The following is a 26511-nucleotide window of genomic DNA, read 5'->3' on the forward strand; positions in this document are numbered from 1 at the left end:
GAAGTTTGCAGCAACTTCAATAGCAATTACTAAAGAGTAGGTCTGGTTTTTTAAACATTAATAACAGCTAGTTTCAAATGCCAAAAATATCTGTGCTTTCCTTGCCTGCATTACAAAAACAGACATCCATAAACAGCTGGAATGTAGTTCTTCCATTCACTTTACCACCTGTGGAGCTGTTGCTTCTTGCTCACCAGCAAAATGAGAAAAAAGGGCTATGATGAACTGCAGATGTGTTAACATCAATGCGAAGAGCATAGCCACAGACTAAAAGTGCACTTCACAAATTATTTTACAGCTTCTTCATGACTAACAATGCTAGCAATTTTACTGATTATAAGGCACATCTTAGAAGTCATTTAACAGTTCATTATAATTGGATTATCTTTCATATTAGAAAGTATTTCTAATATGAAAGTATTTATATTCCTAGATTTAACTCCCAAAACCATGAAGAATACAGCAAGAGTTCAGAGCTTTGAAAATTAAATGAGTGTGCTGTCCTTTGACTGCAAAAAGCCCCAGGTGACTAACCTTGACAAATATATACCTCATTATGTGCTTAAAATGAGGAAATGAATTGAGACAATAAAATGGGTTTAAAATGAGGTCATTAACATGAGGAAAGAGAAATACAGACCAGATGCACAGATTCATCCAGGGCCTACAGAAGTCTTGAGATCACAGCTATCTTTTGAGGCACTCTAATGAGGAATTTTGTCAGAAAACACTGAATCTTGCACAAAGCACCTTGAGTTTTATGATTGCTCACATGGGGTTGCTCTGAAAGCTGCTGGCATTCACAGCCCAGCAGCTGGCACCTCAGGCTGTTCAGGGCTCACCACTGACTCCCACCAGCTTCTGTCTTAGGAGCAGCTCACACCATGGTCCAGGGGCCACTAAGCACCAGTGATTCTAAAAACTCTTCCTACAATTGTATCCAACTCCTATGAACACAGCTCAGCTTCCAAACAGGGAACAGTAAAAATGACCAAGTCAAACCATGAGGAAACTGCAGTGAAGCCCACAGGTCAAATGAATGGAACTCACTAAATTTTGTGAAATCCAGCCAGTACTGGAGTGACTGCCATCTTAATACAACATATATTAAAGATTTTTTTCTTCAAGGTGGGGGAAGAGGACCAAAAGAAGATGACACATCTATGGCCAAAAGTAGCTTCTATATACAATCCTAGATGCCTTACCCAGCATAGCTTAACATAACCAGCCTCCTTATGAGGTCAAGTATCCTACCCAGCCCCTGCTTTAGACATTAACTGCTAACACATAAGAGTTAAGACAGTAACTACTGAGCTAAATCCACAGTGCCACTGAACAAATGCCATGATTACACTTTTATGCTCAATGCTTTTCAATCACATACAGTCTTAAGTCAGTACTGCATCTAAATATAGAGCGACATCCTTTTTAAGTACAAACTACAGTGCTCTAATCAGTAACTCTCTTGAATAAACAGAACTTCAAAAAAATCTTAAGCCAGAGCAGCTGCAGCATTGTTTTTGTATTCTACGTGTGGCATCTGGAATAAAAAAAACTTATTGTATTTTGAATTAAAATTGCATTACACTGTAATTCACCTCACCTCCGTGCAAATCCAGAATTATGCCACCAAATGTTTTGATTCTCTCAAGCACTGAAACAGCACAAATATGTGCACACTAGCCACTACACCTCACCAATATAAAAGAAAGAAGGCAGACATGTTTAAAGCTCTTATTCAAACTCTTTTGACATCGTCAGAGGTCTGGTGGCTTTTTTAATTTCCTTTTTTTTTCTTTTTTTAGCTTATTAGAAATTAATTGTTTCACATAAATGATGGAGTCTTTCCACTGCACTGGGAGGAAATAAGGATGTGAGCGTTGTGAAAGTCTCCAAACAGAGTGGAACAGCCATGAAGACGTATACAAGTGTTGCAGGGCGGACAGTTGCCTATTCTAAATTCACTAATGGATGCTCAAAATGGAAACCTGCATAGTGCACTTTTGGAAAATTATTGCTTGCTTACTGTAACTAGAAAATTAAGAAACTGAGTGGGAAAAATTCCAAAACTATAATGCATCAGAAATTGACTGGAAATTGCAAAAGACCAGTTACAATATCTCTGTTTAAAAAAGGGTTGTTTCAATATAAGAGAAAACTTATTTAACTTTCAGGAATTATTTTGTATATGCATAATTAACCGTTGCAAATACGATCCAGTCCCATACTGAAGGAAAATTTTTGAATGGTTTAGAGAATTTTTCTATGCAATAGAACAAACATATTTGCAAATGCAAAAATATTGGAAGAATCAAACCCATGTGAGTTGATTGCTCTGAAATGCAGAATGGACTATTTTCTCTATGTTCAGTACAGTATAATTTCCCTAATAAATATATTTATTTTCTGGAGCAGTGGGAAAACACTGCTATTTAAGAAAGAAAGAAGCATTTTGGTTAAAGAGGGAAAAACTCTACTTGCAATTGCTTTTTGTTTAATAGTCAGCTAATATTTCTTTTTCACTATTTCAGAATGCCTACTATACCACTTAATACTTTTTATTTCTTCATTTAAAGTTAGTCTTGTTTCTGCAGTTTTGAAGACTTTTCAGAAACTTCAGCAGCAGACATTGGGTACAATCTTCAGTTCTGAGAAGTCTCAGTCATCAGCTTTACCACAACAGCTGATATAACATACTACATTTTGAAATGTCCAAATCTTCATCTGTCTCTATTTTCTTGACTCTTTCACCATTTTCTCAGGATAGAGAAAGACAGTTGCATAAAGTTTGCTTTGGTAGCATTTTTAAGGTGATGACTATCACCATAGTGAAATGAAGCAAAATTCTGAATAGAATAATTCAGTGTTCTTTTGATTCAGTACTCAATATGATTTCTAGTTTGATTTCCACATGCATTTGAAACCAAAAGTAGATCCTAAACACCTCAAGGTTCTAAGAATAAGAGAAATTTGTAATTGCAGGCTGATGTTTCCTAACAACTATTTAACCATATATTGGATCTACACTGATCAAATAAGAAAAACAGTAATTGGAGGGCCAAAATGATGCTTATCATAAATATTAGAGAGTTAAGATCAAAAGATATGTTTCAGAATGATAAATACAAAAATTTCCATCAATCTGTAACATATAATCTAACTCAGAAACCTGGCCTTTGACTCTGAACAAAGGTCTCTGGTCATCCTGGCAAAATTCCTCCGACAGCATATAACCTCTCTCTAATGAAAATTTTATCAACCCTATTTTCACTATCTTTTCCTACCTTGTTAAATGGTTGGGAAGGACCACAGAGATGCACTGCATCTCACCCTCTTGCCCAGAGTGGACCTCTTTTGAAGGTAGCAGTAAACCCAGTAGCAATTGAGCTGCTTTAATTAAACAAATTTCTGCTTCTGATAGAGGATCTCATTGGATATTTCTACCCCAGCTGTTGAGTTTTTTTAATAGCACTGATATCCCACAATTTGGCCCCTGAGGACCTAAAGCCTTGTTTCTCTTGTTACTCTTCCTTTTGAGAACTGTTCATTTAAGTTCTCATTAAAGTTGTCCTCATATTTAACTGCAACATGATTTTGAACCAATCTTTCAAATCTGTTAGGTATTAAAATTTAGCTGCCAGATTTCCTATTTAACCATTCCTAAGTAAATTTGTGATTTTGCTTTAGATGAGTACCTCACTTACACATTCTTGTAACCTGTATCTCCAGGAGCATCCAGCTCCTCACAGCTTGAATTGTAAGCAGCAGTGCAGATGTGCAAGACATTTTCATCAGTTTGCTTAGAACCCTACACAGTTAAAATTACAAAGTTATGGCCTATCATTTTAGCCTTATCAAGAAAACAAAATCCCTCTATAAAACTTTGTTAACGTAATTCCAACATATTCCACTATCACAGAAACTCTTTACACTTTTAGTAGAAAAGGAAATCAAAGTAATCAGTAGGCAGTTCAAGAAAGGAAATAAATTTATCTCTGACATTATTAGGATGCATAAAAATTATACAAATATGAGAACATCTGCATGAGATTGGACCTAGTTCTGTCTAGATCTCTCTACATCAGAGAGCAACAAGGGCCAACCTACTCTTTCATGGCCTTCTTTTCCAAACTCCAGAGACTGGAAATCTAATGACTTCCTAAGCTAGATGTGATAAGTCTCTTTTTAACAGCTGTTGAAGGCTCTTTCTTTCCTGAACTTTTTCTTTCTGAAAAGCTTTCCTGGAGTTTTTAAGCATATTGGTTTTTCTAGATTCATTTTAGTTGATGTCAAAGACTAACTCTATGGGGGCAAAAATGATGCTAAAAAGCTATTACTTGAAGACATTTCTGTCAGGATTTAAAATACAGTGTTCTTGAAGGTTATAAAATATTTTAAATAAACAAGTTTATGCCTTCAATTTTCAAGCCAAAGTATCATTCCAAGACTACTGACTTTACCTTGGTATATTGCTCACGCTCATGTTCTTGGCTAGAACCAGACCCTGATGTCTGATTATAACGGTGCACTTTCATTTTCATCTGTCTCGTTCGCTCCTCCACTACTAAGCTTGCTGCAAAAACACACAATGAAAATCAATTAAAAATAGAGAAAAAGTTTTGCAAAAAACAAATGGTTTAGCAACAATTTTAGCTCATTTCCATTTCAACAAAACAAAGAAATGTACAAACGTAGAACAAGCAGGGTGTAAGCACAGAACAGAGGAACACTAATGTCAATAAATCAACCACTTTCATTGTGAGAGTCTTTACCTGAAAATGGGCAGACATCCCAATTTCTACATATAATCAAACTGGTGCAACAGATATGAAAAGAGTGAAAAAATTTAGGTGGCGGGCTGAATTATACACCTGTTAAATATTCTCGATGCAGGGGATGTAAATCCATGATCATCTAAGCATGTGTTTGTTTAAATGTAGAAAATATTACAGTAGCATTCTAAGAATTAATGCATGAAACAGGTATTAAAATTTATTTTTTAAGTAATTAACTCCTTCTACTATCTTGAAACATAGCAGTTTAACATAGCTAAGGCTATTTGAGAGGAATAATTTCTCCATTCAACCAGTCATATCAAAAACACAGTTATTTTCTAGTAGTTTGGTTTTTCTTTAACAAGACCTCCTTTAAAATCACTACTTTGTCCTGTAATGATCACCTTTACTTCAAATAATTATTTGTTCTTGTGTTTTCAACTTCCATATGGCAGTGTTTCTTTAAAAACAGATATCTTGCACCTTCAAGGAGCTCTGATGCTATGAAGAGCATCTTCAACTTGAACAAGTTATGGCAACTCATATTGGATGTGCCTGCCACAGGCATTTGACCTTGCACTAACAGAGAGAGTGCTGTAAATGCCCCTGGGCCAAGGCTTCCTCCAAGTAACTTAATCTTTGTGGTAGTAAATAAATTTCAGAGGGATCTACATATTCTGCTATTCTCAAACTTTGTAGCATTTTAAATTCAAAGCAATACAGGTAACATCAATACCATGACAACTGTTTCTTTTTTAGCAGTTCTAGAACTAGACCCAAATATTTATCAGCAACTATTCTAAATCACAGGAGTATTCACTATGTTCATTGTAGTTTAACAGTTTATAACATCTCAGAAAAACTTATTTTAAGTTGGAATTTTTTATGTGTCACGAATTTAGTTTTATTTAAGGCAACCTCCACAAAATCTTCTGCTTTTGTGCCAACCATGGATTTATATTACTCTCTACAAAACCACTATTTTTCTAAGTCAAAGAGCCCCTCCCCAGATCAGTGACAGGAGAGAGACACCTATATTAAAGCTGCATGTAATCAACTTGTAATCACAAAACACAGACAATTTTAAATTACTGGAAAATAAGTACTTTATGTATGTTCAATTAAGAGGTACTAAAGTCCTCATGTGTGGCTTTTATGCTGTTAGTTATACCCTGTGGCATTATTTACAGATTTATTTTTTGGTCTGTGCTTTGCCAGCACAAAGATATAAGGCCAAAAAAAAACCACTACACTCAGGATTAGATATTTTAAACTGTAAATTACTGCACAAGTCACAATTGTGCCTGCACAATCCATTTGTAACATGCTCAGGGAAATGTCAGAATGTCTGTGCGCTGGTTGGGTATGAAAATATATACAAAGGCATCATTGTGAATTCCTTCTGCACTTCTTATTTAAAAATAAGAAAAATAAGTACAAGAAACTACATTAAAATTCTGCTACAATTATAAATCTAAGGCATGAAATAAAGTTATCATTATCTTCAGTCTCCCATAATGCAAAGTCCAATCTAGCAAATTCTGCACATGCAGAATGTCACACTGGGCCCAGCAATTATTCCAGATGACTAATTATGCCAGTAAATGTGTACCTTAATTGCAATGAGTCCAGTTCCACCATCAGATATGCAGGCACAGCTCCAATTACTTCAATGGAAGTTGCATGGAGGTATCTGAAGGCAAAATTGAGCACTTTAGGTGAAATTTTTAAAGATGGCCTCTTATGTTAAGGACAGATATGAAAGGATTAAGATACATCAATTAGGGACTGAAGTAAAAAAAAATTGGTATCTTAATCCTATCATACGTGCATGAAACAGACTGAGGATCTGAAATCAGAGGGAAAAATGAGACCCCTTTAAAAATTTAGCCCTACATGTGTACGGTGCACAGATTAGAGTTACTCTAAACATAACCCTTTCATTGTGTGAATTTTAGGTCCTTTAGCCTGTCAACTGTATGTTATACTAAGTAATATATATGGTTTGTTACCCTGTATTAGCTATGCTACCTGCGAAAGAATATTCTGTAATGTAATTTAATGCTATTTCAGAGGTTATTACTGCAGTCAAGACTCAGTAAATATTCAACCTTAATTCTGTAATTCTTGACTTTTGTTATATTTAAGTCCTTAAACTTAATACATTTATGCTCTGGTTTTTCTTTATATATATATTACTATATCAAAGAATGTGAGAACAATTAATGAGCAATGTGAAGTAAATATAATTCTCCAATGGAGAAATTTGATTTTGTGCATGAAATACAATGCAATTTAGCACCAATTAGCTGTGAATTTATTTCTAAGCATGCAGTTGCATGAAACTACTCTAGAAAATCCAGCTGTGTTCCTTGCAGCTTCATTTACCATGCACATCTGAGCATATGTTGAATGTAGCTCAGTTGTGTGATGGAAAATTTTATCTGCCTGACTAGTGGCTTGGGAAAACCGTTACATGTTAATCATTAGAAGCAGAAAAAAGTCTAACACAGGAGCAAAAGCACATTAGCAAAACTGTAACAACCATAGGTAACAACACCATATGATCACATTGCTTTCCTGGAACATGGCGGGTTACCACAGGTAACAAAAACTTGACATAAAAAGTACTTAGCCTGTCTCTTAGAAAAATATGGATCTACTTTCTTTAAGGACATCACTATTTACAGAGTGCTTTTCCTGGAGGTCTTGAGAGGTAGAACTACCCAGTAATTTAGAGATCAAAGCACTCTAATCCCAAGACCTTTAAACTCTATAGTGGCTCTAGAATTAAAAAATGAAGATTTACCATAAGTGTCTCAAAATAGTGGTAAAGCTACCATCAATATCAGTAGTGTCAATGTGTTCTCTGGTGTCAGAAGTCACACTTCAAAGAGCTGTAACTCTCACCTCTTCAAGGGCTGATAATTCAGATGTGAGATTGATCAGTGTAAAACTAATTGAGAGAACTCATTGATCAGACTGCTTAAATAAAGAGTGCAACTTTATAGCCAAAGCTTACTACTAATAAACCACATGAAGGTTAGCAACAATGATGTACATAAACAATCAAGCCATGCAGGAGAGAAAAGACACATATATGAATGGAATCAAAATGTTATATTTCAATTCCATTAATCTATTCATAAACCCGTCTGACTCCTGTAATCCCAGGTGTACTGGGTCTGGCTGGGATGGAGGCAGTTTTCTTCACAGCTGCCTGTTCTTCTAGTTGTGACTAAGTGTTGATAACACATCAGTGTTTTAGCAATTGCTGAGCAGTGCCTGTATAGCACCGAGACCTTCTCTGTTCCTCATGCTGCAGCCCCCTGCCCTGTCCTGGCTTCCCCCTGCCCCCAAGTAGGCTGTGAAAAGAAAAAGGTGGGACAGGTGACCCCAACTGACCAGAGGGACCATTCCATACTGTATAGCATCATACTCAGCAATAAAACTGGGGGTAGCCTACAATATGCAATTCTGTAGGACACTACTTGAAAGAGGCATGGAATAAACTAAAGAAAATAGCTACAGATCTTATCTTCAGCCAGCAATCTACCCTCAAAGAAAATTAGGACAGACAGTTGTTTTTTCTTAGAGGAGATAGCCACTTAATTTTTCAAAGACTTTACCTGTTTACTAAGATTTTATGTGCTAGTGACATTCCTCTAAATATATGACTACTATGTTAAAATTTACAGAGTTACATCTGGTGCCACTAACTAGCTGACAGTCCTCGTCTTTATTACTATCCTCAGAAAACTGCTATGGGCATGTTTCAAGCCCTAAATTGTGTTCAACTGAGGGAGAAGTTAGAACTGCCTAGAATCCTAAATGTTCAGAATATATGGTACATTTTCAATTATGTACAAAATAACACAATAATCAATGTACTGTACTAATATCAGGTGTAGTAGGGCAGATAAAGATTTCCTTTTTTCTTTAATAAAACCTTTCTAGACAGATGTGTCATATGGCATATGTCTGTTATCCACAGATTATGAATCTAACAATTCAAGAAATATGACTTTATAAGGAATTAAACTTGCATTAGCATCAACAATAGACCTATCCTATGAAAATCACTGAGAGCTGCAAAAGCAGCACTAATAGTAGTGGCCAGTACAAAGGAAACAGAAGTAATTTTAAGGTCTAAAGTTCTCTTTTTAAGGTTTAATAGGGGGTTTAAACTCCATGCTAGATGCAAAATTCCCAAATGACATGATGCCTTAAACACCCATCTATTAGGCTAACAGCATAATGTATAAAACTTACATGGGATCATTTAAATAAGGATTGTATAATAGGCAGCAATAATGAACTAGCAAGAAACAGCAAAGATGCTGTAGCTGCCTTTCTAGTTCTAGTTTTTTTACTCTTGAGCTCTAACTCTTTGCATATCCACCTCTTTCATATTGCAACACTTATCAAGAGACTCTACATTCTGAAAATTTTGGAAAACAGTGTATTTTGTCAATAAATAACATCTAAAAAGAATCCCCTCATATATTTCAAAAAGGGTAGGTAAATCAGATAAGTAAAAAGATATATGTTTTAAAGATAAAAGTCAAGTGATTAAGCCCAGGAACAAATTTCCATCCCTTGCACTCATTAAGTGAAAATACCTTTCTAAAAGGACATTCTTGCTCAGAATGCCAGAATGACTGGTGACATTACATGGTCTGTGATTCAAACTGGTAACCATACTGTGCTTTTCTAGATGGTAGAAAACCTATGGATGTCTTAGCACTGGCCATACCATTTTCTGTAATGATAAAGTCTGCAAAAAAGGCAGCCTTTTCTCTTGAGGCACTTCATATTTCTGTTCAAGATGGTCAAAGCAGAATGAGGAGGTGCAGGAAAACAGTATGGCTTGGAAAAACTCCAAGTCTTACATGCACTATTAAATGTCAGAGTAAGCTACATAACAAAGCATCAAGATTTCAGATAGCTGCAACTCTCTCCAGAATATATCACACATCCATTCTTTATGATGCAAACTTTAAGAGAAAAGATCTACAAGTTAAAATGACGCAAAGATTTCTCACATAACAAAGTACTGAAAAGTAAGTTGAATTTAAAATTTATCTCCTAAACTTATAATCAATGCTTCTGGGGCAAACTCAACAGGTTCAGGCAGGGGAACAGAGAACTGCACTTATTCCAGAAGACAGGAGAGGTCTGGCCTATTCTTCAATTTCAATCTTCATATTAGGAGGAAATGTTGAACAGTGACAAACAGCTACAGCTATAACACCATCAAGAAGCATGTACACAGCCTTTCTACACAGCAAAAGCTAGGAAATTAATCTGTCTGAGCAACTTAGATGTTCTGTGGATAGGAATCGGGGGAAAAAAACTATCTGGTTTGAGGTCTTATATATGAAATAATAAAAAAAAATCTGGTTTGAGAAGTGGCAGCTGAGGAAGAAACTAGGCAGAACTCATGTCCATAAGAAAGACAAGGAAATAAAGCAGCAACAAGATTTGGATGGGAGAGTCCTCTAGTGCAGAGATGGCTGTGTGGGACAGAAAAGTCACACTGGTGTTGGACCAGGATGATCCATTTCAGAAATAATACAGAGAGTCTCTATTTCATTTCTGTTGATCCTGCAGCATGAGTTTTGCAGTATGCACACACAAAATATCCTTGCAATAGGTTTCATGGCTTTAAAAATTCACAGCAAACTCTACCAGGAAATTTAAAAAGCACACAAAATCACGAGCAGATAAACGTTCTGAAATGTAAGTAAAACCAAAAAATCAATTTGTTGCCAAGATGAAGAACTTGCTATGACTTCTTTGAATAAACAACTTCAAAAAATAATGGCAACATGCAGATAGTGAGGGAGAGAGTTCTGAACCCTGCTCTACCTGACCAGAACCTGCTGTAGCTACTTCAAGCTTGTGTGCGCATGGATTTCCTCTCCATGGGAGCTAAAAAGTTCTCTGGACCTCCTCCCAGTCATAATTAAGGCACAACCAAGGCACATAGTCAGATTTCCAAGCTGGGAGATGAGCTGGGATCTCTCAGTACACACAAAGGGATGGTGGCCATCTTGATAATTAACAACTCACTCCAGAAGGAAGATACAGAAACCTGAAATGGATGATGCAACATTCAGTTCTTTCTCAAAGAGCTTCAGGGATGATCCACAGAAAAGCTTCTATGTAAAAGGAACCAACAAGGAAACAAACACCAACCTCTTAAAATTAGGGAAGAAAAAAAAACCTACAAAACAACAAACCACTGATTTTGGCAGCAAAAAAACCCCAACATTTTCATAATCTGCTGAAGACTTTATCGCAACCTTTTCCATTGATGGAACAGATGTTTGTTGCACACTCATATGGTCAGTGTTGTTCACTTCTGTAGTATATGCTCTCCCTCACATTTATGTCTCCTTTCATAAAACATTCTGTAACTCCCCCATCCTCATCTCTAACTCACCTACTATCTAATCTTATCACCTCTTTTAAGGTGATATCTAATCTTCACACCTCTTACACAGTTACTAGTGTAAATCAGCTCAAATTAAGGTATTTATGGTCCCCCAGATCTGCTGGGGCTTCATTCTTCTGGCTGCTCTTCTTTTGCCCAGTTTTTTTTAGCCCCTGGGTTTCATCTGCCATCAGCTCCCTTGAGCCAGAGGAATCTGTGCATGTAAATATCCCACCACCTTCTACACATGCTCAAATATTGAGCCAGATCCATCCAAATCTTGTGGAAACAAGCTCTTTTACAAACCTGTTAGAGACAGTCTAGTTTGTCTGCACAAAGTCCATTGCTTTAAACAAAAAAATATCCACTGCAGCCCAAATCTTGACAGAGCCATAATCAACAAACAGGTAAGATTGATTTGTACTGTCCTGTTTGAGAGAAATATAAATACTGAGACAGAAATAATTTGTAAAATCAACCACTGTTAGCACTTTCTTAAAACATTTCATAGTATATTCTAAACACTGCAAAAATAACATATAATTGCTAACACCTAAGTTACATATTTCTTTTTCATCTCTATTTAACATTATCATGAAAACATACTTCTGTATGTTTGATGTGGGTGTTGGAGTTCATACCTAGTGGAGAAGTTGCTTTATTTTTACCTAAGTATTCATCCCTTCAGAAAGTAAAGTTGTTGCAGGAAATACTTTGATTCAAGTTCAACTCACAGTTTGGCTGTGACCCACCCAAGCCTGTACTCAGACCAGAATTTCCTAAGATGAGCAGGACTCAGGAATAAAGGTTAGAAAAGGTTAATCAGTGCTAGTAATACTTATGTAGCACAGTATTTTGACATTAAAAGGGAGGGGTACATTTTTAAAAAATTTTTTCTCTATGAGCTTCATTTGCATTTTGAAGTAATTTCTACTTTCAGCTAAAAGGGAAAAAAATAGGACTTTTCTGCAATGTGGCTTTGACAGAGACGTAACAGACTACAGTTTCCACTTTGTGGGACAGCTTTAGATAGCTGCTGTTTGAGCTCACTGATTCTCTGGTATTCGCAAAGGCATAAATTCATAGAGGTGAGCATTGTATGTCTACCCCTAAAACCTGTCCCACAATGGGAGTAACTTTCTGACATGAGACTGATATGCAAATAGAGCACAGCTCGTTCTTCAGAATGTCTCTGCATACAAAAAATAGTTTCTGACCTTTAACTATAGTTAACTATAGTTAAAGAAACTATAGTTTCACCTTTAACTATTCCTAAGCCCACACCTAGGAAACATCCTTCACTGCTGCCAAGGACCATAGTTGCATCACTAGAAGCACGTGCTGTGCAGAACTCAAGAACAATTTAGGAAAAATCTCAAGTCTTTGTGTGAACATTAACTCAATCAAACACCTTCTGAGCCATATTCTGTAAAATATCATGATTACCTCTGTTAAATCCAGTAGATTGCATTTCAATAGGAACATGAGAAATCATGAGAGAAACCATTGTCACATTCTAAAGAGGGGCATCAGATAGCATAGAGATATTTGAGAAACAACCTTTTTGTATGTTAACGCTGTTAACTAAAACCTATGCACTGACATGGAGTATAATGAAGGAAAAGCCAGTATCAACAGTTGCCAAACATTTGTAAAAAATTACATAAATATTTACCTTTTGTGGGAGAGTTAAAATTCTCTTGCTCTTCAATGAATTAAATGCACGGAATGATGGAAACAGAAAAAGAAATCAGCAATTTAAAGTTAGATAAAGAAATGTGTTACATGTGACAATGGCATGTACAGTAGTCAGTACTCCAGCAGATGTAAAAGTAATGTAGAAAATTAAAGTGATAAACCATGACAAATAATAAAGTCTATGACTTTTTCTTTAAAATTAACAGGAACAATGATGTTACAGAGAACCAGATTGTGGAATCTTTAAGTATTCTACCAGAGAAGTATCATCACACCCAAATTTATGAATGACATAAAAACCTTGTTTTAAATATCACTCTTACTTCTGAACCACACAGCACTATTTGAAGCCTCTTCTGCAATAATGAGTGTTACAGATTTATTTTCTATTAACTGTAATACTCAATAACCACCAGACTATTAAAAATCCATTTTTAAGGAAAACATAAAAGATTATGAGGCTTGCACTCATTTGCGAAAGTTAGCAGTGCTAAGAAAAATACTCTCCATCATGAGTAAAGATTCCACAAGCTGCCTCAAAATATGCAATGCCACCTAATAATTTAAAAATAAAACCAGAAATATGAAGACAAAACAAACAACACTGATAGGCTGAATTTTAAAACTGAAATGACTTATTCTTTTTCTTCTGCCACTCAATTATTATACTGATAGATTTGAAAAATTTTTTGACTGAAAAGGTTTAATCTTTTACCATTACCACAACCATACTCTCACTGCAACGACATTTCAATGATCAAGTACACAAACACAGAACTGTTTTCACTAGTACTTCTTTTTCTTTTGGGATCTTAAATTGGTTACATATAAAAAGATACTTGCAACTCAATGTATTAATTGACAAGACACTGATTTTCTGTACGAAATTCTGATTCTTGTTTGTTAAAAGAAAAAATAATGGACATCAAAACACTTTGTTCCTCTGCAATGTCACCATTGTACAAATATCACATACATGAACTTTATACACGTAATCCTCATTCAGGTCCAGCAGAATCTTCATGTAGTTTTCCCTCATGTAACAGCAGCAGCACACACACACACACACACACACACACACGCACTTCACCTTCCATACAAGTGCTGCGCACAGCTTTTTCCAACACGAGCTAAGGTACAACAACACCTAATGCTGGATGCACATTTGCTTTGCTCAGTGTCACCACATGAGCCCTACTGCTGCAGCCAGATGCCACTGGAAACACACACAACCCCACTGCTCCAGTCAGGTTTACAGATGCTCTTTACGTGGAAACAGACTGCTGTTATCACAAACCTTACTCTAATTATGTGACTTCTGAAATAGGAAATTACATTGTCAAAGCTATGAATAAGAAACCCAAAGAAGACCCAAACAGAAGGCAGATAGAGGGAGTAAGACCTGTTTTGCACAAAATACCTCTGAAAGATTATTGCTATACCACAGCCATTGCACATTTATATTGCTGGTTCATTAATTTCAACAGTGTTGTTTTCCTTTGTTATTTACTTGCTGGAGAGATAATATAATCCCTACTATCTGCTGGTATATTCATTTCCTTGATCAATACAATGATCAACCATTATGCAAAAGTGCAGAAACCCACCCTCAAATCATAGTCAAGCAAGAATTCCTGGGATGTTTGAGAGCTGCAGGGACAGAGGATAGACTGAGTAATAACCACGGATGTACCCTTTATATAAAAGTATAATTTTAAAACCATGCAACTACACAACAAAGTTGTTATAGAAGCAGCTAAAAGGTAAAGTCAACGGCAGAATCCCCATCCCTCTTAACTATTGCACAGTTCCACTCAAACATGATGCAAATAAAAATACGGTGATGAAGTCTCTTACAGCCCAGCACAGAATGACATATTGAGAATACACCATTGTCCTTACCATGGCTTAGAATTTCACTGCTTTAGTCACTGAGCCAAAGCATCTTCATAGGATTAGGTCCTTTTATAAAATCATCCATTAATACAAGAAAAATCAAAACCACTTCTTTAGTAGCATAAATTAGGGAAATTACTATTAAATTGTGATGCCTTGAAAACACACACAGATACACCTATACAGGACTAATTTTCAATATTCAAACATCTCAATACCTTTCAATACAACAGCATCCCAATATTGTGTTCTAATAAATACTGCTGAGAGGGTTGCAAAGGAAATAAATACAACTATGTCATCCTTGAATATGACTGTAATAAAAATAAAAATCACATTGCCTAAAAATTACAGAAACCTACAGTCTTAACTGCATCCACTTTTTAAAACCTGCATGTCCTCGAGTTGCTATTATTTAGTCAGTATTTTCTCAAATATAACTATTGCCTCACCTCCACTCGCAATCTACACAAATCTGCTCTCCCCTTCAGAACATAATCGCCAAGAAGACTGTCATTTTTTCACTTTTTTTTTCCAGTGTGAATTATAACACCGTTTAAAGGTTTTAATCCTTAAACTTGATCTTTTCGGCTACATTTAAGTTTGTTTCTCCATTCCTGATCAGTAGTGTCCTGATCAACTCTGTTTCTATAATGGAATAAGGATCACTACTTTGGTCTTCTCTGTAACAATTACTTCTGTGAGTTTGGTTTGTTTTTTAACAAAGTATGTGCATTATTCAGGATCTTGGAAAACTACCTTGGTTTCTAGTAAGTTGAATTTTTATGATTCTCAAGCTTCCAACCAGAGTAGTAACTAAGACAACATCATTTGGTAAAGACAAAGAAACAAGCTTTTGTTTAGTTCTAAACTTGACAACGAAATGGAATGTCTGAAATATGTCAGCCAAGACTTAGTAGCATGGATATGATCACTTACAACTGATAGCTAAAGATTAGAGATTAGTACTTAAAACATCACTCTATTTCTCCACATGAAACTGGTACCAGTCTGTCGCTCCTTCATTAAATCTCATTTGTTCCATAAAGAGGACTTTAAAGAGTAATAAAATTACTTCACTGGATTCTTCTATGTCTTCTGAATGTTCAAGACAGCAAATAAGCCCATTCTTGATATACAAATTTGTAATTTTTTTGCAGCAATCACTATGCCTTGTGTAACAGACTTAAATGCATATATGTATATATTTAGATTCATAGATGTATATATTTAGATGAGTATTTGACCCTCATAAAACAATAGTATTCTTATGGAATGCAAAGAAGTACTTTAGTATAAAAATGATACTTTATGGCATATCACACAGGTTTTCCTTGAAATGCATGACGCCAAGATGACCATCAAAATACAGGAAGAAAATGCATTTTGAAATATTTCCAAGGATATTGCACTAGGTTTTGACATCACCTGTATCTACAGTGACTGTGAATTTAAACCAATAAGGACACACGCCAGTTCCAAGCACAGTTAATACAAATCTTTTACAGACCTCAATATGTTCTGGCATCAATATTACATTAAGGTCAGATCACTTCTGGTCACTACATTTTACTCTGGTACTCTTTTGTCAGGGATTATAGAGGTGAAACTAATATTAAAATCTGGTACTGAAAATCAGAGCAAGTACTGTGGTCTTATGGCCTTAGTGAATTTAATTTTTTACAGTAGTATTAAGTTAGATATACTAGTATATGTACTTCAACAGATACTGACACCATTTTTTAAACACGTATTATAAAATCTAGTCAACTTAGTACTCCTCTGCAAACACATTCTGAGCCTGAACAGAGCATTAAACATGGGTGAAATAAGAAAAGCTCCCTTTCAGAAGCAAAGTCAGTCACGCAGACGAAACCCAGGTACTGTGCAGAGAAGGAAATGTCTTTAAGCGCGGACTCCAAGTGCTGTGAAACAGCCCCAGTGACCAGCGGCACGATTTGTAACAACACCAAACCACGGCGCATCTCACCTGCACATTTCATGTGAAAGGCGCGAGCACAGTAAGCGCAAGTGTAAATAGGAGTTCACTGAAACTGCATTACTTTACAAGTGTTCACATTATCAACAACTTTTTAAACCCAGAGTAGTTTTGGCCTTCTGCTCAACTTTCATTTTTTCTTTCCTCTTCTGTACACATCCCATTTCTACTCATTTTCATGGAAAGGTCTACATTCATTCTAATGTCTTCAACAAAACAAACTGGTGTTTTACTCTCACACACCAGTTACCAAGACCAGCAGAAAGATGATATATGAATATGCAAAGGAAAGCCAAATTAAAATCAAATTAAAAGCTAATTCATCATTATATATTGTAGCAAGTTCTGAAATTGAAGTAGAAATATTGAAGAAAGTTGAAATTCATTACTTATTACATTTCCCTATAAAGCTCCCAACTTGCTAATATGCAGAAATAGAAACTCTGAATGTAGTTTATAATTCAGACAGTACTAGAGTCACTACAAAATGAGAGGACCTGAATAGGAAGTTTAAAGTTAATAAAAGTCACTTATATCAGTATATTAATCATTCAAAATAAACACATTTATAAAATAAGAGTACATTTTATATGTGCTAATTCAGGGTGTTATATGCCATCCCAGCTCAAAGCCTTAACATTAATGCAAACTAATTGCAGATTAATGCAAGCCATCATACAAGAAAACCTCATTGGTAATCTGCCATGATAAGGTGGTCATGGTCAGCAACTTTATCTGTTCAAGAATATGATCTGCTGACAGTTCTGCAATGCATTAAAACATTTCATCATTATAAGCATTTCTTTAATTCCCACACAGAAGAAAACCTTCTAGTATATGGCTCAGTTGTTGCTTGCAGTCAATGAGAAAACAGGATTTTTTAAACACAGAAGAAAACATGAATGTACACATTTTTTCCATTGTGCCACTTCATTTTACCATAACAGCTCATTCTCTGTGTGTAGTATGTTGCTAGAAAAGGAAACAACAATGTACATCCTTATTTGATCTTAGTAGGTAAGAAACTTCTTCCACAATCATAGGGTCTACATTGTCTTTTTCAGAAAAAAGGAGCACTCTGCCTGATCAGTTTATTCGTAAGCAAGAAAAGACTGGTGATCTGTGCTCTCACATTTCCCATGGTAATTGTTTTCATTCTTTATTCACTGAACTATGAACTCCAGAAGAAAAATAGATCTGTGACATTATTATTAATCTATGTTAATAATCCACAACAATAAATATAAATCACAAAATAAGAAATGAGTAAGACTGCCAAAAAACCTTGCCCCAGTTTTTTGTTGGTATTTGGTTTTGGGTTTGTTTTTTTTCTGATAACATAGTAGACATGTTGGGAACTACCATGATTCAAATAGAAAATCTAAACATGAAAGTGTACTAGAAAAGTAAGGCAATTAAACCAATTAAACCACATGCAATAACCCACCAGTCAAACTTCACCGGATTTCCCAAACTGCAAAGATGCTTTCATTCTCTTCTATTACTTTACTGGTAGAATTATAGCATTGGACATATAGTTATGCAAGAAGACTTAAAGTAAAGAAAGGTAAGAAATCAAAGAGTTTGAGCTATCACAAGCTCATTATTTGATACCTTGCTCTATACTGCCACTTCTTACTGGAACTTGTGGTAGCTGTCTTCCCCTACGACTGCTGAAGGAGGTGTCTGCAGGAGGAGACTGCGTGGGACTTCCTTGCTGATGCGTTCTGCAAATTAAATTGAAATGAAAGCAAAATAAGGTAAATGAAGACACATTTTATATTCTGATGTTTAAACACAAATTAAGTTGCAGGTACTGAAGATGGATTTGAAAAAGTTTGCATTTGGTCTATGCCATATGCACATACTCAGGTCTAGATACCTAGTCAACTGAAAACGTCTTATATTTAATTTCTCTAACTACCTTCAGCTATAGAAAAATTGTTTCCTTTTGGTTTTTTATTTGTTTAATTTATTTATTTATTTGTGGGTTTGCTCTGGTTTATGTTTTTTGTAATTTTGGGGTGGGTTTTTTTTGGTTTTTTTTTTTGATAAAGTAATATTGAAAAACCAGTGAATGGAAGGCAGTTTTCTAAGAACCACTTATGATTATTACTCCCAATTTCTATACATTCTCCTGCACTGGTACAAGGGCAATATAAAATGCCACTTTTATGTTTTATTAAATTTAATATTCCCTTTATGCTAATGCAATAATTGCATAAGGCCACTGGACAGCAAGCATCTATTTCCAAAGGACAGCGTGTGTTTTTAACCCAGAATGCAAAGAAGGAAAAAGATCTTTAACCTTTGTATTGGGGTGGGATAAGGGAGGGTGTGTGTGCATGCAAAACATGTACAAGACTTTTAATATTCATATCTAAATAAATATCCTAAATCACTTTGGCTGAATTCTAGCTAGCACTATTTCAGAACATTTTGGCTACTTGATGTCTTATTCACAGGTACAGTTTCAGAGTGTAAAGCATCAAATACCTTTGGAACCCTAGCATTTAAAATAAGTATGGACAGCTATAATAACTATAGGGAAAAGGTTTAAGAAAGTAAAACAAAGATGACAAGCAGCAGATTGCTAGATTGCTGAGGAGAGCTTACTGTGAAATGCCCTTGCCAGTTACAGCAATGCCACACTCACAATAGTGCATAAGCACTGTTTATCCAGTTGCAAGTAGATCACTTGTAATTTGAAGTAGCACATTTGTGCAAGTTCAAAGTACTGTTGGCTTTCACTAGGTACATCAACTGACTTTCTCTCAGCCTGTAAGATCAGAGTTTGCTGTGTGAACACAGCATAACACAAGCTAACAACACATACAACAAAAGGACTAGCACAGAATAGGCTATGAATACCTGGCTTTACCACAAAAGCATTTCTGTTTCTAAAACACACCTTATATTAACTGCATTTCAGTTAGTGACCTAAAAAAGGACAATATGGAAGCACATCTGTGATTCCCTTACTTTCCTTTACAATTTGAAATAGAAAATCTATTTAAGTACCTGTAAGTACTAAAACAGAAATGTAGTTCTAAAGAAACTCTACTGAAAGTGTAAATAATATTATGCAGCAAAGTGATTGATTGTGTTAGTATAATAGACCATAATTATTACTAGATCCATAACTACAAGATAACCTGAAGCATTCAAAGTTTGTAGAGTGCCAAAATATTCCAACTGTGCCTTTTTATTCTTGTTTGGCTTTCCAACAGGGCAGCCCTTTTTGAATGGTACTACTGTATCAGAAATTATACCAGAAATTTCAATTCTTGTGCCATCATTTCATTGTGGGGTGGTGTGTTGGGTTTTGTTTGTTTGTTTGTTTTTTGTTTGGTTGGTTTTTCATTTGTTTTTTTTTTATTTCTGCTGACACTTATGAAATTTCCCTTCCAACATCCAGCACAACTTTCCCACAAGACAAAGTCAAGGTATCCAAGGAACTTTCTGGTTCATATGACTGTCATACACTAAGAAGTAATCCTAAAAAAGCCCCTATATATGAAATAACGCAAGGATGCCTACAAAGGACAACAAACAGGTTTGGATTCAAAAGAATTTCATCAGTAACAGTCTCTGTGGAAGAACAGTCACAATGCAAAAAAAAAAGATTCTGCTGCTTGAGCTTGTATTCCCTCTCTTAAATCCTAACATTTCTTCAGCTAACTCCTAGCTTGCCCTAGTGATAAACATAATATTCTTGCAGATACTGAATTCCTGATTCTGAAAGAGGCTTACAATAACAAAGATGACCTGCCTTCTGAAAATTTCTGTTTCTCGATGCTGACTACAAAAGCAGTCCATGCCAACTATTGCACTCAATCAGGTTTTAAGCATCTATCACTCAGATGTCTAAATATCGGAACATCCATAAGGTAAACATGGACCTTACTCTGTGCCAGAAAGTTATTGTTTGCTTTTACTATGGATAAATGCTTCCATCTAACCAAGTCATCATGTTATTAGTTCTGATTTTTTTCCTTTTAGAAGCTAAATATCCAGGAATTTATCTGAGAGCCCAGTGAAACACTAGAAGTCTGTCCCACCATTACAGAACAGGACAGGACTTACCTGCAACTCAGAAACTTATCTCCTTCTCCAGTAACACTCTATTTACAGACATGCCCCCTTCCATGAAAAAGATAGAGGATCTGCTTAACTCAAATGAAGACAAATCAGGCTTAAGGTTTGCATTAGCTGGGGTATTACAACAAGAATAATATGCCTCTTGGTGTGCAAATAAAAAGAGAGACAAAAGGCAATTGAAGAATAACGAGAATGGCATTAAGGACCTGCTGCCCTTGATCTGTTGCTTGCAGGAAGAAGCCTGCAAATGGCTGATCAGAAGAATGAGACAAAGGGGAACATGGAAGAAGTATGGAAAACAAAAGCTAGCGAGAAGATGAGACAGAAGTGAGATAAGAAGTAGAAAGAGAAGAGGAATCTGGGAAAAAAAATGCTACCTGGTGAGCAGTGAGACTGCAATGAGCATGTACATGTGTATCTCCTGGTTCCTCACAGAGGAAGGAGACACTGCAAGCAGCAACCTCTTAATTCAGCTGGCAGTGGCCTACAGGGGAATCCCACAGATTCCAGCTCTGCCAGTACACAGGAAAACTCAAATTCCTTTCCCTTCAAACTGATACCTCAATAGCATGCTCCTATCTAAGAAACTATAAAGAAAAACTAAGAATAAGTGAGGGTCACCAATCTCCAGCTCACCCCTGGAATAGTGTCCTATGCCCAATATAGAAAATAGAGATCAAGGCTATGTATCCTAAAATATGACAGGTAATATCACATCTGGTAATTCTAGGGTTAAGGCAGAAAGAAAACATTTTACAATTGGGATAAACAAATTTTTGCTCATTCATAAAAGAACAGAAAATTATTTTTGTGTAATCACTTTTACTCCTTCAGAACAGTTTACTGAATCCTATCTAGAAGGCTTATCTCATTGAATTAGAAGAACTTCTAGGCTTTATAAACTATCTTCAAGAGGGTGATTTTCTCTCTTTTATGTATATTTGCTAAGCTATCACACTACACAGAAAACTTAATCTTACATAGCATGTTGAAATGCCTTATAGAGAAGCTGACAGCATGCTGATGGTTATTCCAGTAATCTGCTTAACTAATAGTAGACAGGATTTGCAAATGAAAAAATAAAGCCCAATTGTAAGAGAAAAATGAATATTTGAAGAAAAACAGTCTCAAGCTATATTTGACAGGAAAATTCATGGCCTGTCCTATTATCAAAACTTTCTGTCACTAGTGCAATATTACATCTGTGATGACAAACATTTTTGTTTCGCATCTAATGCTAGTAAATCATTTTACGGAAACAGAAGCCTACAACAGGTGCCATGGAGATGTACAAAGAAGCAGCACAATTTGTGTTTGCCTATGCTCTTGTCCCCTGGGTTCATTGCTGAATTACTAAGAGCCAAATCCTTTGGACATCAGTTAGTTTTCAGAAGTCAGAAAAAACAGTGTAAAAAAAAGGTTTTAGTAATCCCCATGGCACAAAACTCTCTGATTCAATCATAGCAAGGATTTCAGTCATCATTTAGGTAATCTCCCTGACTCAAATTGAAAAAGCACCTGGGTTGTTGTGACAACAGTCATCTGACTCAACAAAAATGTAGCTATTGCTGTTGGATCAGGAACAATAATCTGGGACCAGAAACAGCAAAACTAAAAAATGCTTAAGGTTTGCTTCATAATGTGCATTTTCATTGAAAATAAAGATGTTTGTGTTGTTCATGGGAGTCTAAAGCTCTCACAATGTAAACAGTTGTACATTCCATCTCTGTGAATCAAAATAACTTTAATCAATTTCTGACAGAGGCAGAATCTCCTCCCTTCTCACTGCTCTTATTTCAGTCAATATACAGGGTTTAAAACTTAACTAGATGTATTCATTCTTCAGTATTTATCTTTGTTTTTTCTACATATATATCTTTATTGTTTGTATATATTTCTATTCTATTAATATATATCTATTCTATTTTTCTATATTTTTCTTTTTTTTCTAATTTTTCTACTTTTTCTTAAGATTTTGAACATGTAACCCCATACTACTGTAATATCAAAGTTAAGATATAATGACAATACAAATTCAGAAAAATTTAATTAATTTAAAATTTCCAGTCTTTATATTAATTTTATGAAATTATAGATTTAAATGTGTAAATTAAAATTTTTATATATTAAAGTGAAATTGATTTCATCAGAGGCATTTTGAATTATTTATCTGTTATACCTGTCTATCTATTAATATAATCAACTGTGGTGTTTCATCCTCAAAGTTAGCACAAAATAAGGATTTTTTTTTTTTAAAGAGTCAGTGTTAAAGTGCAGAAAAGCACTTCTAGTCTTTGCTATTGAGCTGATCTGCAATGATGGAAAATGCTAGAAAAATTCCACACGTATGCAACAAAGTGATAATAATACAGATACAAAATACATAACACTGTAAATTATGGCAACATAGCTTTCTGTCGCAGATGTTCCAAAAAAGCTGTATTAGAGGTATATTCCAAAATCTGGGATTGGACTGATAATAAGAGATTCTTACACATCAATCAACACTCCTACCTTTCTGTTTCAGCTGCAGGGCCTTTCCTAGCTTGTTTTTGGCTGCTATATCTTTCCACTTTTCTGGACTGCCTGCGAAATGACATGTCAGAAAAGAAATAAACAAAGAAGAAAAAGAATACAGAAATATGAAGATTATTTATTCATGTATTATAAAGGTAATAAAAGAAACAGTTGACAGATGAGAAAGTGACAACTATCATCATAAACAGGCTGGTGAAGTCTAGGTTTAAGAGACATTGCATTAATTAGGTTTGATTGAAGCTCATGGTGTGCAGCTCATGAGGTACCAAAACAGGGAAGAAAACATCAATCCTGACTGAGCCTGCAACTAGTCTGCACTTCACAGCCTGCATTTGACTAGAAACAATGACTCCTCATAGCCCTATAAGGCATCTCTTAACAGCATGAGAAACAAGTTCAGAGTAGACAGCAGGAAAAAAACCTTGCAGAAACAAACAGAAAATATTATTTGAAGGTTTAAATAGATTTAAAAATTGCTTTTAAATTTAAATTTCAAAAGCAAAACAAATAATGCATGATATCAGATTTTAAAAAGGCTGTCACTATATTAATAAAAACTTGTTTTTTCAAAAATCTCATTCTATTACCTTTTAAAGTTTTTAGAAACAGATTAAACCAATTCTATTTTCTTCCTAGTCAATATAAGCAAGTTAGAAATTATTTCACACCTTCACTCCTTTCCTACACAAAGCTTGTACAGAATTCATCTGACATTTGGATAATGAGGCACTGATTACCTCAGACAATCTAAGAACTCCCTTTGATATTAAATAATAACAATGAAGAGTAATAGGAGTCTACACATATAAGAACAAAGGTAAAGCCACGTTTCATCATTATTACCCAGGACTATAAATATAATAAGTAAATCTCTGCAAGTCTCGTGTTCCAAAATTTTCTGTACTATCCGTAGTAATGCTAGTATTTACAAATTAGGATTACTACTTTAAACCTCAGAAAACCATCAATATGTATTATTTTTTCAGAGAAAAATGTGCACACAGTGTTTCAGGAGTGGTAAAAGCAGGGAGTGATGATTATTCAATCCTAGACCAGAAATGCTGACAAACTAATACATGCAAGATCTTGCAATGATAAAATCTATGTCATATATCAGGCTATATAAATTACTGTGGGCAAAACAGACAAAAATAACATTTAAAATAGCATGTTTTCTTTTTAAAACTTTGTGGTTATAAAGAGTAATCCAGTGCCTGCACTGGAGGAGACCTAAATAGCTGTGACACCAAACTATGCCCAAAACATAATCATAGTTGCTTTTCATTATTTTTACCCACTGCAGTATTTGATGAGCATTTTATTGTCATGCAGTAGATTCTACAAAAAACAAAACACTGCATCAAAATAAAAAATACTTTCTGCATGAGCAGAGGTCATAACCTGATGCTTTCGGGATTTTAAAAAATGTATTTTCTCACAAAAAATAGTATGTCAGATTAGAAACAGAAATCCTTTTGTCCTCAATCCATTTTATTTTTGTATATTTTCATTGTTTTTCATTTTTTTCCTTTACCAGGACAAATATAAAGTGGATACAGAGGAAAACACACATATTAAATGCTGCAGCTTTACTGAAAACCTACAGTTAGCAAAGTTTTTAAAGTTATGGCTATATCCACTGTACACAGCAGCATTACCATTCAAATTATGTCACCCTCTTCATTTTCTGTTTAGTTGGTTCTGTCTGGGGCTTATTTTTCTCTTAGTCCTTATGTTGCTTGCCTAGATTGTGACATTGCACACAATGGAGAAAGAGAGCTCACAGTGAGTGGTTTCAGTGGGATGGAAAAGCCAAGAGCAGGATGTGCTTTGCTGTGACAGGTAACACAGTGATACACAGCACTAATGAGTTGAGTACACTTATTTCTTTGCTCTCAGGGCTGTCTTGAGAGCAGCACATACTAGAAATTAGTGAAAATCAGTTTCCTTTTTGGTTCCTCCCTCTGGCTAAGATGATGCTGTATACATTTCCAATTAGCTCAATATGCTCTGACTTACTTCCTAAACATATTTCATAGGAGAAAAAAATATTATCCATGAATGATACATGCACATATGTACTAGTATGTAAAACAGGGGGAAAAAAATAAAAAGAAATGTGTGAAATTATGCAGAACACATGAAAAATATACTATAACCAATACCTCATTTACTTTGATCTATGATTTGAGTAAATAAGGATACCTCTGTGCTGCTCCAGGTTTAGCACTTAGGTGGTCTACACTGTCCTGTTTTGGAATGCAAGACTCCAGCGTCCTTGTTCTTCACAATATTTGGAAACATGGATGTGAATTTGGACGGAATGAGCAGAAACAGAGAGATGGTCACATGCAGTGAAGGTGGAGACATGCAGGCAAATATATAAACAAAAAGCATTAAGTCACTATGTACTGAAAAAAACTGTATTTCTCATTTTCCTACTCCAAACACTATAAAATTTTAGATGTAAGATCAACAGTCTAAGGTGTAAAGATGTATAGAATGAAAGCCACAACTGTATTTTTAAAAACTATTATGCTCTACATGCTGAATGGCAGCACTGTTACTTAATTTAATTTAAGGTGCAGTTATCCTTCTTGAGAATATATAAACATATAAAAAACCTCTTTGCTTAAGAAGATGCATATTTTGTCATAATATTGTGAAATTCTCCTGAAAATACAAGTAAATTTCCTAATTTCATGCATTTTGATGAAACCTTCATGTTCCATTGCCACACAGTCTGCTACAATAACAATTTTCAGTAATTCAAGAGCGAAGTAGAATAACTGACTCACATTTTTTAAAATAAAAAGTATATAGGAATATCTCTGAATTTCTATGGAATTTTAATTTCTGCAGAAGCTGCAGAATTTCTTCACAGCTTTCAATCTGGAAAAAATATTATTATCTTGTTGGTTTATTATTAGTTTTTAATGAAATATATGACAAGATCCACGAATGGAATTTTTTTTTTCAAATATCAAATTTGAATTTTAATGAGAAAACTCAGCAAAATTTGTGGTCCACTGATAACCTAAGTTTTGCAATATATCAGCATCTAT

At 35.1% G+C, this 26511-nt stretch overlaps 1 protein-coding gene across 17 annotated transcripts in view; it reads right to left on the reverse strand.

Annotated features, from left to right (window-relative positions):
* The window catches only part of RIMS1 (regulating synaptic membrane exocytosis 1), a 316106-nt gene that overhangs the window by 62938 nt on the left and 226657 nt on the right, over positions 1 to 26511 (reverse strand). For 9 of the 17 annotated variants that reach the window (XM_030945475.1, XM_030945473.1, XM_030945471.1 and 6 more), the window contains 3 exons: positions 23423 to 23494; positions 18422 to 18534; positions 4461 to 4573 (listed from right to left, as the gene is read on the reverse strand). In XM_030945475.1, the coding sequence (XP_030801335.1) occupies positions 4461 to 4573; positions 18422 to 18534; positions 23423 to 23494 (298 nt within the window). Of the gene's footprint in view, positions 1 to 4460; positions 4574 to 12889; positions 12920 to 18421; positions 18535 to 23422; positions 23495 to 25651; positions 25730 to 26511 lie in introns of all 17 variants that reach the window. The other 8 variants (XM_030945482.1, XM_030945480.1, XM_030945478.1 and 5 more) reach the window with 2 other exon arrangements.

Source organism: Camarhynchus parvulus, chromosome 3 (assembly GCF_901933205.1).
Source record: "Camarhynchus parvulus chromosome 3, STF_HiC, whole genome shotgun sequence".
Taxonomy (NCBI): Eukaryota; Metazoa; Chordata; class Aves; order Passeriformes; family Thraupidae; genus Camarhynchus; species Camarhynchus parvulus.